The sequence below is a fragment of the Martes martes genome (genome assembly GCF_963455335.1).
Source record: "Martes martes genome assembly, chromosome: 15".
Classification (NCBI taxonomy): Eukaryota; Metazoa; Chordata; class Mammalia; order Carnivora; family Mustelidae; genus Martes; species Martes martes.
In genome coordinates, this window is record NC_137903.1 from 52,508,993 (window position 1) to 52,525,344 (window position 16,352).

General features: G+C 37.0%; 1 protein-coding gene across 1 annotated transcript in view; it reads right to left on the reverse strand.

Moving 5' to 3' along the window:
* CEP350 (centrosomal protein 350) overlaps positions 1 to 16,352 on the reverse strand; it is a 155,534-nt gene that overhangs the window by 56,370 nt on the left and 82,812 nt on the right. The window contains exons 22-25 of the mRNA XM_080824205.1: positions 12,717 to 12,886; positions 8,801 to 8,997; positions 8,013 to 8,197; positions 7,438 to 7,525 (exon numbers count right to left, since the gene is read on the reverse strand). Coding sequence (XP_080680331.1) covers positions 7,438 to 7,525; positions 8,013 to 8,197; positions 8,801 to 8,997; positions 12,717 to 12,886 — 640 coding nt within the window. The remainder of the gene's footprint in view (positions 1 to 7,437; positions 7,526 to 8,012; positions 8,198 to 8,800; positions 8,998 to 12,716; positions 12,887 to 16,352) is intronic.

Consider the following 16,352-nt stretch of genomic DNA (forward strand, 5'->3'; position numbering starts at 1 on the left):
CACTTATTAAGCAAAAGATGATATACTTCACAGTTAATAATTGTTAAAATTTAAGAGACTGTCCCTTTTTTTCATAAATTTATTTTAATCTGTGTTCCTGTCAATAATGTAAGCTTAATAAAGACAGTAAAAATTAGCAACTTATAATTTCTTTTAGTCATGTTTGATTTTTGTAAACTATCTGAAAATGCAGAGAAATGCACAAAAATATCTAATTTCTAAAATCTCATACTAGTTCAACAACTGTTAATACTCTGTCATATTTTATCCTAGTTTTTATTTTGTGAAGAAATAAAACATTACAAATAAAACCAGTATGCAATCTCATATCCTCAGAGGTAATCACTACCATGGTATATATCCTTCCAGCACATTCTTTTAAAATTCTTCTACAGTTATTTGTACTTAACCTGCAAAAAACACACTGGTTCGTATGTTTTTAAGTATTTTATAAATAATATCACACACATATATTTTCAACCTTGCCTTATTTACTGGACATTGCTTTTGATACCTCTCTGTGTTGACTTACATCTAAATGCTGCATAACATTAGAGGCATATAATATTTCATGTATCCATGACCCCTATGTGTGGATAAAGTTGTTGTTCATTATTCCAAACAATGCTACAATGAACAACCTTATAGTTTTTGTCTTGGCACATGTATGAGTTTCTCTAGAGCAGCAGTTCTTGAAGAGTGGACCATGGACACTAGAGGATTCCCAAGGTCCTTTCAGGGGATTCTCAGAGTCAAATAATCTTCATAATACTAAGATACTATTTGCCTTCATTCACTCTCTCAAGAGAATACAATGGCATTGTACGCATTATAAAGAAAATAATTATCTTCCCCCCAAAAAATTAGTATTTAGATTTTTGCAAATCTATTGTCTGACTTGATTTTTTGAAATATCATGCATCAGTGATTTGGAAAATGTCGGTTCACTGAGTTATGCAGATCTTCCAAATGTTGACATATTTCATTATACAGTATAAAAAAAATCACATTCTTTCACATCACCAGAGATCTAAAAAGAAAAGTTCTTTAGCTTTAGGTGTTGGACAGAAATTTTCCAAAATTCTGGCTTGAAAGTCTGAATTTTGTCACTGGCAACAAATACTGTTACAGCTGTTTTTTATAAAGTAACAGGGAAAATTTGTTCATTTTTGAGAAAATGACTGTCAAGTATACGAATCTGAATAGTTTGTCTCTGAATAATTCTTTCAAGGAAAAATGGTATTCCATGAAAAAAAATGGTTAGGTCAGCTTGCAACTCAACTGCACGAATGCCTTTCCTTGAGTTAATCACGGTCCTCTGGTTTTCTGGCAAAAGTGCCTATTTGTGGGCTTCCTATGTCATGCAGAGTATGACAATGAAAGTACTCAAAGGCCAACACTCAGCAAAATTAGTAATTTTTACTACTTATCAAGACATTCTTCAGTGAAACTAGCGCTTTTTGTTTGTTTGTTTAGCTGCGTGTGGCACTGAAAAATATGATGATTACTAGTATAGTTTGGGGCCACTGCCCTGATTTGTACTAAGGCACTGGCAATTTTACCCACCACTGTTCTTTTGTTTTTTTAATAAAGATTTTGTTTATTCATTTGACAGACAGAGATCACAAGTAGGCAGAGATGCAGGCAGAGAGAGAGGAAAGCATGCTCCCTGCTGAGCAGAGAGCCCAATGTGGTGCTCGATCTGAAGTCCCTGAGATCATGACCTGAGCCGAAGGCAGAGGCTTAACCCACTGAGCCACCCAGGTGCCCCCCCCATTGTTTTTGTACCACTGAGTACAAATGTCAAAAATGAAAAGGGCAAATTCATATTCCACTATTAGGAAATCAGTTTTGACCTTTGTGACACCAGAGTTCCACAAAGCACATTTTGAAAAGCTGCTATTAGCTTAGGCCCGCGTTTCTGAACCAAATTAATGTATAAATCCACCCAATACAAGCCTAGAAAAGGAACTGTTTCAAGGGGATTCTTGAGGAAAGATGTTTGCTTTTCTTTTCAGAATAAGCTATAAGGTACAAACTGTTAGTGGTGTATGAGGATTATACTTTAAAATGGTTATGTTATGTGAATTTTATTTCAAAAAAACAAAAAAAGAATACGACATAGGAAAATATGTTCTCTCTTGTTTTGGATACAGCTATGCAAAGACACGTGGCCAAAGTGGTTACAGAATCTCACTACCAGTCAAAATAATTCTTATGATACAACTGCAGTAACTTAGTACATATATCCTTCCACGCTGGTGCTTTTATTTCTGTAGGGTCACTTCCCAGGGGTAGATAGTTAGATCAGAGTGGTTTTTGCACATTTATCTAAAAAAATATTCTAGGGACACCTGGGTGGCTCAGTTGGTTGAGCGGCTGCCTTCAGCTCAGGTCATGATCCCAGCGACCTGGGATCAGAGTCCCACATCGGGCTCCTTGCTCAGCAGGGAGCCTGCTTCACCCTCTGCCTCTGCCTGCTACTCTGTCTGCCTGTGCTTGCTCTCTCTCTCTCTCTAATAAATAAATAAAATCTTAAAAAAAAATAAAATAAAATAAAAAATAAAAAAATATTCTAGGGGCGCCTGGGTGGCTCAGTGGGTTAAAGCCTCTGCCTTCGGCTCGGGTCATGGTCCCAGTGTCCTGGGATTGAGCCCCACATCGAGCTGTCTGCTCAGCGGGGAGCCTGCTTCCTCCCCTCTCTCTGCCTACTTGTGAACTCTGTCTGTCAAATAAATAAATAAAATCTTTAAAAAAAAATATTCTGAAGTACTATAGGGGTATCTGGGTGGCTTGGTTGGTTGGGTGGCCAACTCTTGATTTTGGCTCAGGTCATGATCTCAGTGTCCTGGGATCAAGCCCCACATCAGACTAGGCTCACCAGGGAGCCTCCTTGAGGATTCTCTCTCTCTCTCTCTCTATCCTTACCCCTGTCCCCTCCCCAGCTCACATGCTTGTTCACTCTCTCTCTCTCTAAAATAAAGAAATAAATCTTTAAAAATAATGTACAAGAATGGTATCATATTGTACGTATTCTTTTGTATCTTGCTTTTCTATAAAAACCAGTATTACGATTTTTGATAAAGATCTACTGCTTTAACTATTCAATACGGTAGTACAGCACCACGTAGCCATTTCAATTCAAAGTAAATAAAATTAAAATTTCAGTTTCTCAGTTGCACTAGCCATGTTTTAAGTATCAAAAACTATATGCGACTCGTAGCTACTGTATTGGACAGCAAAAATACAGAACGTTAATAATTTCAGAAATCTCTGTTGAACAGTGCTGATATGTAATGCATTCATTTCCTGCAGTATCGTACTTGCTTGTAGGAATATGCTTTTTTCATCTATTCTCTTAATGAAAGGATTAAGCTGTTTCCATTCTCCCCTGTATATGTGTGAGAACTTCTCAACTATATACCAAGACACAGAACTGCGGACTCACAGACTGTATGCGTTGTCAACATGACCAGATACAGTCAAACTGCTCCAAAGTGGTTACACCAGTCACCACTCCTACAGGCACAAAGACCTTAGGTGACAAAACTGGAGACTTAAAAGGCTTCCAACTCAGTCTCCCCCTCAAACCATTTGCCTGTTCTTAAGCAGCACAGATTGCTAAGGAGCTACATACCAGAAACCTTTCAGCAGCAAAGGAGAAATCCCCACAGTCTTTCATGCTAGTTTACCTGGCTTTCAACTGAAATTCCTGGAAGATTACAACCTAGGGTCGATGAGAAGCAGGAGGAGACTGAGGCCTACCAACTCTGCAACCCAACACTAATCCAGCTTAGTTCCTGAATGGATTTAAGTGAACTGCTGAGCACTCTAACAGCACAGCAGAAGAAAAAACAAGTTCTCTCTGGGGGGAGATAACATCATCTGGAGCTTCTGCAGTTATTTATACGGTAGCCAGCATTTAATAAAAATTTACTCTTAAGAGATTTTTTTCTAAGATTTTATTTATTTATTTGACAGAGATCACAAGCAGGTAGAGAGGCAGGCAGAGAGAGAGGGGGAAGCAGGCTCCATGCTGAGCAGAGAGTCTGATGTGGGGCTCGATCCCAGGACCCTGGGATCATGACCTGAGCCGAAGGCAGAGGTTTTAATCCACTGAGCCACCCAGGCGCCCACTCTTAAGAGATTCTTAATAATAGAGAACAAACTGAGGGCTGATGGAGGGAGGTGGGTGGGGGCGGGCTAGATGGGTGATAGCTATGAAGGAGGGCACTTGTGCTGAGCGTTGGGTGTTGTTATATGTAAGTGATGAATCACTTTCCTCCTGAATGCTACTAACTAGAATTTAAATTAAAAAAAATGAAGGAAAAAAACTATTAGACATGCAAAGAAAAAGAATCATATGATAACAGAATACAGAGAGAAAATAGGAGCAAACACACAGATGTCCAAATATCTAGTTAGCAGACAAGAAAGCTAAAATGACTATGAATAATGTGATCAAAAAATATGGGAAAAAACAGAGGGGCGTCTGGGTGGTTCAGTGGGTTAAAGCCTTTGACTTCGGCTCAGGTCATGATCCTAGGGTCCTGGGATCGAGCCCCACATCAAACTCTCTGCTCAGCAGGGAGCCTGCTCCCCCCCCCCCCCGCCTGCCTCTCTGCCTGCTTGTGATCTCTGTCAAATAAATAAATAAAAATCTTAAAAAAAAACAAAAAACCAGAACAGAAATACTGAAGAAAAGGTAAACAGAGAATTAAAATCTATAAAAGAGATGGAGTGCCTAGGTGGCTCAGTCAGTTAACTGTCCAGACACTTGGTTTTGGCTCAGGTCAGATCCTGAGATCAAGCTCCATGTTGGGCTCCACGCTCAGTGCAGTATGCTCGAGATTCTCTCTCTTCATCTCCTTCTGCCCCCCCCCAACTCTCGTGCTCTCTAAAAATAAATAAAATCTTTTAAAAAGCTATCAAAAAGAAGAAAAGATATTATAGAACAAAAAAACACATTAAGAATTCATTGGATGACTAACAAGACACATGACAGAGCAGAATATACAACTAATGAATTTGAAAACAGATCAACAGAAACTCTCTAAATTGAGAGCATGTGGGGGTTTTGTTTGTTTCTAGAGAGTGAAATAAAACCAAAACAGAGCAGAAGAGAGATATGGTAAATGGTCAGAAGGCCTAACGTATTTCTACTTGGAGTTTCTGAAGAAAAGCAGAGAGAGAGTGAGGCAGAACACATAAAGAGATCATTTTCAAAAACTTAAATACAACAAACAACAAATTCAAGAATCTTAGTGAATCCTAACAGTATGAGTAGAAAAGAAATCACACCTAAGCACATCTGAAAAAAAACCACGACAAATTTTTTAAAATCTTAAAACGGCCTTCAAAAAAATTAAGACAACTGACCTCTCCATAAAAACACTGGAAAATAGTAGACAATGGAAAATATCTTTAAAAATGCCGAAAGAAAATAATTCTATGCCTAATAAAAATATCTTTCAAGGGACACCTGGGTGGCTCAGTTGGTTAAGCCTCTGCCTTCAGGTCAGGTCATGATCTCAGTGTCCTGGGATCAAGCCCCGCATCGGGCTCTTTGCTCAGAAGGGAGCCTGCTTCCCCCTCTCTCTCTGCCTGCCTCTCTGCCTACTTGTGGTCTCTCTAATACATAAATAAAATCTTTTTAAAAAATCTTTCAAAAATGGAAGGTAAAACAAGTAAACTTTCAAAATAACAAAAACTAAATGTGCTATCAGCAGTCATGCAGTAAAATCTTAGATTCATCAAAATCTAAAGCTTGTGCTTCAAAGCACACTATCAAGGAAACTGAAAACATGGGGTGCCTGGGGGGCTCAGTGAGACAAGCATGGGATTCTTAATTTTGGCTCAGGTCATGATATCAGGGTCATGAGATCAAGCCCCATATTGGGCTCCACAATGGACACAGAGCCTGTTTAAGATTCTGCCTCCCCTCCCCACTCCCATCCCCCACCAGCTCCCCTTTGCTTGCCTCTCTCTTTAAATAAATAAATAAATAAGAAAGTGAAAACACAACCACACAGAATTAGAGAAAATACTGGTAAATCTAGCTTTTATTCTACTTTACAAACAGAAAGCTATTTTAATGTAAAAAGTTACTTATTTTAACTAAGAAATTTTTAAGTTATTTTGAAACCAATTTTCCTGGATAAAAAAGATATAACTTCTTCGAAAAAATTCCAAATTTCTATTTTATTTTTTAAAAATTATTTTGAGAGAGTGAGAGAGGAGAGGGAAGGGCAGAGGTCAAGGGAGAGAATCATAAGCAAACTATGCACTGCACGTGGAGTGGAGCCAGATGCGGGGCTGTACCTCACATCCCTGAGATCATGAACTGAGCCAAAATCAAGAGTCAGATGTTTGACCAACTGAACCACCCAGGTGCCCCCAAAATTCCAAATTTTTAAAGTTCATACAATCAGTGATGTTTCCTTGGGGTGAACATATATTAAAACAAAACAAAGCTAGTTGAGCAATAATCCAATCTATAACTTAAGTGATTATATTCCCACAGATCATCCAACATAGGGGTCAGTAGCTTGCATGAGATCAATAAAGGAAAAGAAAACTAGAATCCACTGAATACTTACTAGGCACTGTGAAAACATGTTACATGTTACCTCATTTCAATCCTCATAACCACCATATGAACTAATATCTTACTCCTCCAGGTGAGGAAATTAAGTCTCAGAGAGTTACTTAAACTTGACCATTATATTACACAGCTGCAAGTGACAAAGCCAGAATTTAGATAACAGCTAACATTCATTGAGCATTTACCACTGTGCCAAAATCTACTGTAAAATTTATTATATGTATTAACTAATTTATTCTTTCCAAAAACCCGACAAAGTATGTTATCATTATTATCCTCAGTTTAGAGAAACTGAGGCACAGAGAAATCAGGTAACTTGTCCAAGGTTATGAAACTAATAGTGGGTAGATTTAGAATTTTAACCCTGGCAATCTGACTCTGGAGCTTGAATTCTTAACCACTAAACCATGTTATCTCTCCCAGATTCCAACCTGAGGTGTTTGAGTTCACTCGGCCAAAATATTCATCAATTTGTAATGAGTATGTCCTGAAAATCTATTTGGGAAAAATACTGACTAAAAAATTAATCCAAAGAGACTCGTTTACAAATAACTTAATTTTTTAAATATGCATTTCAAACACTATTTAACAAAGGAAGGCAGGTTCGACTCTACATTGTATTAAGTTAGTAGTGACACAAAATTAGAAATACAGCAGACTACCAACAAAGCAATCTCTGTAACTACTGCGGTATAGACAAAGACAGTGGCAAATATCACATAAATCACACTTAAGGTGATAATAAGAAAAAGAGGTCAGGCAAAATAATAGATTCTACCATCTAACTTGCCTTAGGAGAAATTCTCCTAAAGACTGTTTTTCTTCTAACGTACCTTCTCTTGCTGCAACCTTAAAAGCAAACCACGCTGTTTCTTCCGAAGTGGGGGCATTTTATCATCTTCTCCTTTGTCTCGTAGATGTCTGCAAATATTTCACATTGAGACAAAGAGTTGATTAAATTTCGATTATAATGTCAAGAATTCTCTACCACTGAAAAGTCTCTGAAACAATTTAACATTTTCAAACATGGAAAACATGCAGCAAAGCCTACCCCATCAAATATTTTATTGCACATATAATATATGCAAACTCTAGACTGTGTCTTTTGCAGATACAATTGCTTTGAGAAATTTACAACACAGTAAAGGAATTAAGTATAAATAGTAATATGAGAGTCAGGTGATAAAAGAGAATGTTATGAGAAGGAGGTCTGAACAGCAACAGGATTCAAAGACGACTGCCATATTTCTAGGTTAAGAAACTGGATTGGTGAAAAAAAAAAAAAAAAGAAACGGGATTGGTCAAATCAAATTAAATGAAGAAACAAAAACAGCTTTAAAGACAAAGCATTTCCTTGGATAGAAGAAGAAATTGGAAAACGAAAACTATGTTCACTGAAACAACTTACTTTTTCTGATGCTCTAGCCAGGCTAATTCAGCCTTAGTTTTCTCCTTCAAGGCCTTCTCACGGAGTCGCAAGAGTGAAGACTGGTGAGCCGCCCTCATTTCCTCTTCTTTCATATACTGTCGAACCATCTCCATAGTAAATTTAGAAAAACTATCTTGTCCTCCTGAGAATGGCATGCTCAGCTCCTAAAGTGGAGATTTTATTTCAAGTTTATCATTACCTAAGCCTTTGGAATTTAAAATTAATATTGTTAAAAGAGGCATGTACTTATAAAAATAAGCTATGTATATAAAAAGGGTGCTGACCATGTCAGAGAACTCGCTTCAAAAAAGGCACGAGAGGGAGTAACACTCATCAGCTAATTTATTCAGCCAATGAAGTTTTAACAAACAACTACATAAGCCAGGTACTGTCCCAGGGGTATAAAGTTGGGTAAGAACTGTCCCTGTTGTCCAAAAGGCTAACAATTTAGCAAGATGACAGAGACTTTTAAAACAGAATAAAACGTTATTAAGAGTGAAGCAAATGAAACACTAGAGACATAACACTGGCTCTAATCCTCAAAGGCCTTCTAAATTACTCCAAGGAGTAAGTCTACATTCTACTTTGTAAGGAAAGCAAAGCCAGATTCTATAGCAAAAATTAGTATAGGTATAAAATTGCTATCTTAGGAAAATCATTCTGGTAGATGACACCTGAGTTCAAGTACAAAACGTATGGTCATATCTTTGAGAGAACATATCCACAGCTATTTATGAAGTAATCTCCACAGGTAAACTGAAGCACACCTTGGCAGAAGACAGTGTTGTCTTTTCTGGGGAGGTTTCATCATCAGAGTCATCATGATGGCCTCTCTTCTTTTCCATGTTAAACCTACGATGACTCTCAGAAGGTAGTAAAGATCGAAATGATTTTTCTTCTATTTCATCTTCTGTCATAGATTCATCGAATTTCAGGGAATATTCTGTTGCAATAGAAGTAGAATCTAAAAGAATTTGGAACAAGTAGATTTTATCATTGTAATGGTTTTCAGTAAGTATTCAATTAATAGCCCTTGCCGTCTTGTTATGGGACAATCTAATAAATTCAGGGAATTGATGGCTAACAACTAAAAGGCATGGCAATAAAAATTCACTGAACTATCTAAAAATATGAGTACAAGATATATGGTAAAAGTGTAATACACTATATATAAACAGCTCTAACAAACCAATTAGAAAACTAATAATCCTATAGAAAAATGAGAAACAGTCATGATCAAATACATCACAAAGAGAATATGAATGGTCAAAATAAAATTAAAAAAAAAAAAGAGTAACATTATTAGCGAAGAAATGCATATTAAAATTTTTTTAGAATTCATCGATACCATGGTAATTTAAAACATGATGGCTCTTGTGTGCCTTTGACATGCACTCCTCACCTCCAATCCTTTTCTTATTTGGACAGCCTTACCTTCCAGTACGAGCTCTCATCTAATTTCTTTCATTAGAGAGTATTTAGAAACCATAATTATGGATACTGGTTATTCTTTTTTTTTTTTTTTTAAGATTTTATTTATTTATTTGAGAGAGAAAGACCAGAGTGAGAGAGAGAGCACGAGCAAGGTGTGGAGGGGCAGAGAGAGAAGGAAAAGCAGGCTCTCAGCCAAGGAGGGAGCCTGATGCAGGGCTTGATCCTAGGACCCTGGGATCATGGCCTGAGCCAAAGGCAGATACTTAACCAATTGAGCCACGCAGGCACCCTGGCGCTGGGTTACTCTTATTACTACTAGAGCATCACGGTTCCTTCCCTCTGTTGGTGGCCAGAGCCAGATAATGTATGCATGTATACTAACCGATGTACACACACACACACACACACACAGAGTAGTTCCTGTATCCATTCATCCATCCAAAGATGGATTCAGACTGATGTCACTGACTCTAATCCAGCACCACAGGGTTCATTCCAGTCTTCCTTCTTGTGTATCTAATATCCTTCTCCACCGAGAAACCTGGCTCTTACCAAACAACATCAATTTACTTATTTGTTCAACCCCAATACATATGTAAGAACTGTTTACCTGTACCCCTGTGAAAAGTTCATTTACCAATTAGAATACAGTGTTTAATAAAAGAAATCAGACTCAAAAAACACATATTGTATGATTCCACTTACACTATTTTCAAATAGGCAAAGTGAAAGTCCAAGTACAGAAAGCCCATCAGGGGATGCTTGGGGCTGTCCTAAGGGAGGGCAGTTGAATGCAAAGGGTCATGGGAAAATGTGGGGGGTAATATATCCTAAATCTTGAGTCTGACTGTGATTACGTGGGTGTATATCACACAGTTGTCAAACTCATTGTACTATGTGTTTGAAATGAGTATAATAAATCCATAAAATTTATTTAAAAATTTAAAGAAAGCCAGTAGAAGACAGTAGCTGACAAATATAAAGAAGGAATCTTGTCCAGGAACTTCCTGAGGAAATAAGAGTTCAATTCACATTTTTTCTTTACCTCTGCTAACACAAATATAAAATCAGAAACTTCCAGGGCTGATTTAAGAACTTAATAAATACAAATATCACACACACACAAAGAATACAGTGTTTATATTCTGCTCTCTTTATATTTAGGTTTACAATTTCCACTCAAAAATGCCATTTTCCAAAATTACTTAGGTCAGCTCCTTTTTCCTCCACCCTCTTCAGTGTGGTTATGCTATACATTTGTAATAAAGTTAGATTCCTTTGTCATAGACTGCATTCTATTCTAGGATCCCCAACATCCTGGTTGATGTGTGTGTGTGTTTAGTTTGCACATGCTGAAATTTACTCTTTGTAAATTTACTATTTGTACAGCTCCAGGGTTCTGAAAAATGCACAGCATCTGTCAGTACATAAAGAACCATACAGGACATCCCTTACATAATTTGCTTCATACTTAAAGTTCTCCTGTGCATTCCCTTTGTAGTTTAATAACTTCCTCTTTTACCTAACAGTTGAGAACCATTAATCTGTTTTCCTACCCTAAAGTTTTGCCTATTCAGAATGTCATATAAATGGAATCATACACTATGTAGCCTTTTGCAGCTTGCTTCTTTTGCATAGTAAAATTCACTTAAAATTCATCCGTTATGTTGCATGAATCAATAGCTCGTTCCTTTTAATCACTGAATAGTATTCCACTGAACAGATGAACCAGTCTGCTTATCCATTCTCTTCGTAAGACATTTCGTGGCTTCCAGTTGTTAGCAATAACGAAAAATGGTGCTATGAACATTAGTGCATAGGCTTTTGTGAGGACCTAAGTTTTCAATTCATTTGCCTAGGCATGTGATTGATGGATTATTATAAGACACTGAAAATGTCTTACAAAGCAGCTGTACCATTTTGCATTCTCATCAACGAATTCAAGTTCCCGTTGCTCTGCATCTTTACCGCCACCACTTTGTTGTCAGCTTTTTGGATTTTAGCCATTCTAACAGGTTTGTTGTAGTATCTCATTGTGATTTTAATCTTCATTTCCCTAACAACACACGATATGGAACACCTTTCCTAAATCTACTTGCCATTTGTATAGTTCCTTTAATGAAGTGTCTGTTCAGATCTTATGCACATTTTTAAATACGGTTGTTGATTTTCTTGTTGTTGAGTCTTAAGGGTCCTTTATATAATTCTGGATATAAGTCCTTATGTGATTTACAAATATTTCTAACAGTCTCTGGCTTCTCTTTTCAATTCTCTTAACAGTGTTTTTCACAGAGCAGTTTTTAAATTTTAAACAAGCATAGCTTACCAATTTTTGTCTTTCAGAGACTGTAGTTCTGGTGTTGTGTTCTAAGTCACTGCTAAACAAAAGACGAGTTGGCTTTTCTCCTACATACAGGTTTTTAAAATGGTGTTGTTTCTTTGGATCTTGGTTGTCCTGTGGACTTTAGTTGCCTTAGCTCTCCAGACTCCTAACTTCACTTCTTCCACGAGGGAAGACTACTGGGCTCCATGGTACGCAGCCTGGAGACTCCCTTCAGGCAGTCAGCTGGAGCAGTCACAGTGCACCTCATCTGCTTTTCATCTCTCGTGAATCAATAGCACTCACTGCCTGATGTTCAATGTCTTAAAAGTAGTTATTTCATATGTTTTATCTGATATTTGTTCTAGGAGGGAGGGTAAATCTGGTCCTGTTCCTCCATTGTGGTCAGAAGTAGAAGTTCAAGTGATTTAATTTTATATTGTTTAAAGAAGTGAAATATATCAAAAAGTCATAGCTCATGACATTTCAGATTAGTCACTTGACAGTGATAAATCTGCAGTTATTGGAGCCAAGCACCATGGCAAACAACTTGAGAACAACATTAAGTCACGGATGGTTACCATCCTGAGACTCAAAGACACTTTCAATAAATTTGTCTTCACTATTTTAATTACAAGCACTATTTTCAAGATAAAATTTTACAGAGATTAAATTCATCCTGTAGGAGAAAATTAACAGATAATTTCTTTGTTTTCCTGTATCCTTTATTTCTCTCATTATGTGGAAGTTGTCATTATGAAGTTATTATAGCTTTGAAATAGTTTCACCTGGATACACTTAGTATCAGATTCAGATACACAAACACACACACACTACCATGGTCTAACTAGCTCAGTCACAAATATCTCAAAGGGTTCTGGAAGCCTCCCCAAACAAGTAACTGTACATACATATGCAAGAAACATTACCTTTCTCATCAGGAAGAGACGGCACACTGTCACTTCGCAGAGAATCATCTACAGCAGTCTGAACTTGTTCATCGATAGAACTCTCCATCTTTTCACCATGAAGTTTCCTCTCATTTTCCTTAGAAGATGGAACTGAGGGGCTTTCTTGACGGCTGCTACCACTACTACTTCTGTTTATAGATATTATAGAAACAAACCAAAAAGAAAAAAAAAGTGATAAGGTTCATAAATTCAAAGTACATTTATTTGGCAAGGGGAATGTGCTTGGTGATCAAGATATGAAATGATGAAACAAGTAAATAAAATGCTAAGTGGACAGAGATCTGAGAAGAAACTGCTGTAGAAAAGAATGGCTTCACTCTTAAATAGTCATGAAAAGCAAGCACTAATCTCAGACTATCACTTCCCTTTTTCCTTCCATTTTAAAATCAAGCTACTAGGAAAAGGGGCCTCTATTTGGCTGTTTCAACTTCCTTACTTTTCATCAACATCACAATTCATCACAATCAGCTTAATTCCAACTACTCTACTATAATCCTTCTTTCAAACTCTACCTAAACTTGAATTCCCAAATCCAATGGATAATTTTTCTGCAATATTATATGGTCTTGATCTCTACCTCCTTCTTTAAAAGCTCCACTAGCTAAAGCAAATGTAGTAAAATGCTAATATCAGTATAATGTGGATAAAAAATATTTAGGAACCTATATTATTCTTGCAATATTTTTGTAAGCTTGAAATTGTATCAAAATTAAATGTTAAGAAAAAGACTTTTCTTTCTTATACTCCTTGTTTCTACCCTCACCAGCTTTTCTATCTCCTGAACCAGTTTTTCTGTTTCTTTCATGTCCTTTGAATTTTCCTGGCTTTCCTTAAAATAATGGTGATTCCCAGAGTTTTGTTGTTGGTCCCTTTCTCTTTTATGCTACAGACTGTCCCTTGGCAATCTTATGCATCTCTGTAATTTCAACTACTATCATTCAGATTGAGCCTTAAATCTATATCAACTAGTCTGCCTTCCCCTGATTTTAGCCTCAAGTTTCCAAATGCTTAGTGAATTTTATTTTATTTTTTTATTTTTTATTTATTTATTTTTAATTGTGTCCAGTTAGCCAACATATAGTATATCATTAGTTTTCGATAAAGTATTCAATGATTCATTAGTTGTATATAAGGTCAGTGTTTTCCTTATTTTTTTTTATTGTGTCCAGTTAGCCAACATATAGTACATCATTAGTTTTCGATAAAGTATTCAACAATTCATTAGTTGTATATAAGGTTAGTGTTTTCCTTCCTCCCCCTTTGCTTTCCTTAGTTTATTCATTTATTTAAATATACATAGAAAGAGAGTGAGCCAATTACAAGCCATGTCTTAAGATCCTCTCCATAAGCAATGTCCTCTTCTGAAATGCCTTTCCTTCCCTGCCTACCTATTTAAGACTGTTCTGCCTCCCTGATTTAAGACTTAGTTCAAGTATCATTTCTGCAAAGTGCTTATAGACTCCTTCTCCCACTCCCAAGGAAGGTTTGGTTACTTCTCTGCATTTATACTGTTTTTTTCTTTCTTTCTTTCTTTCTTTCTTTTTTTGGTATGTTTCTATAATTGTATTTATCAGAATATTGTGCAATTATGTGTCTGGTTTAGTAAATGCTTTGGAAAGTATAAACCATATAATATAGCTATAAGGTAAAAGAGATAAAGCAGGAGAGAGCGAGTGCTTTGGAGTCAGAAGGATATGGGATTAATCTCAATTACTCTACTTAGCAGTTATGTGCCAATCATTCACTCAGTAAACGTGTAGTAAACTGCCTACTGCGTGCTAGGTTTTTTGCTAAGTTCTGGGGATAGCAGTATAGCATGGTCCTCACTAGGATGGCTGTAGTAAAAAAGAGAGACAATAACAAATGTTGGTGAGGATGTAAAAAAAAAAATTAAAATTTTAGTGGGAATGTGAAGTGGAGCAGCTGTTTGGAAAAGCATGGCAATTTCCCAAAAAGTTAAACAGAGGTATTTTATGACCCAGCAATCCCTCTTCTAAATGTATACCCCAAAGAAATGAAAACTTACATCCACACAAAAACTTGTATATAGAGGTATGTAGCAGCACTATTCATAAGAGTCAAAAAATAGAAGCAATCCAATGTCTACCAACTGATGGTAAATAAATGTGGGATATCCATACAAGAGAATATTATTTGGCCATATAAAGGAATAATATATTAATATGTGATAGATAAACCTTAAGATTACACTAAGTCAAAGAACCAGTCACAAAGGACCGTACATTGTATGATGCCTTTTTTTTTTTTTTTGTATGATGCCATTTATATGAAATGTCCAAAAGAGACAAATCCACAGAGAACAGAAATACAAAGTAGATTAGTGGTTGCCAGAAGCTGGAGAAGAGAGAGCAAAGGAAATGACTAATGGGTATGGGCCTTCTTTTTGGGGTGATGAAAATGAAGACCTCAAAGAATTTCTAGTGTACTCCATAACTGACAAGTAAAGTAACAAGAGATAGAAGGTGGTAAAGGCTCAAACAGTTACATATGGAGTGCTATGGGAGAACACAGAAGGGATATCTAAAGCAGACTAAAGGTAACACTGACTCTTGGAGGGGAGTAAAAGTAAATTAAATGAAATAGAGTGGGGAAGGTCTAGAAAGAAGGTATATCTTGGAGGAGTCCATGATGGCAAAGGAGTAAGAGAACTTAGTTTTGTCTGGTCCCAGTAATTCAGGTAGGTAGCTATTAAATCATTCAGAATACCTGCAAACTCAACTGGAGATCTAAGAAAAGAACAGCTACAAGTCCACAAACAAAAAAGCAACCACTCTCTGCAAGAATGATAAGACAGAAAAACTCACCTCAACAAAAAGAACAAGAGGCAGTACTGAATTCCAGGGACCTAATCAGTACGGATATAAGTAAGATGTTGGAACTGGAGTTCAGAGTAACAATTATAAAGATATGAGCTGGGCTTGAAAAGAGCATGGAGAACACTAGAGAATCCCTACCTGGAGAAATAAAAGAACTAAAATCTAATCAAGTTGAAACAGAAAAGACTATTAATGAGTACAATAAAAAATGGAGGCTCGGGGCGCCTGGGTGGCTCAGTGGGTTAAAGCCTCTGCCTTCGGCTCAGGTCATGATCCCAGGGTCCTGGGATCGAGCCCTGCATCAGGGCTCTCTGCTCAGCAGGGAGCCTGCTTCTCTTCCTCTCCCTGCCTGCCTCTCTGCCTACTTGTGATCTGTCTGTCAAATAAATAAATAAAACCTTAAAAAAAAATGGAGGCTCTAACTGCTAGGATGAATTAGGCAGAAGAAAGTAATAAAGAAGACAAAATGATGGAGAATAAAGAAGCTGAGAAAAAGAGAGATAAACAACTATTGGATCACGAGGGGAGAATTTGAGACATAAGTGATAAGCAAAACAGCATCAGAATAATTGGGATTCCAGAAGAAGAGGAAAGAGAGAGAGTGGGGCAGAAGGTATACCAGAGCAAACTAGAGCACAGAACATCCCTAATCTGGGGAAGGAAAAAGGCATTCAAGTTTAGGAGGCACATGAGAATACCCCTCAAAATCAATCAAAAAGGTCAACACCTCAACATATAATAGTGAAACTTGCAAATC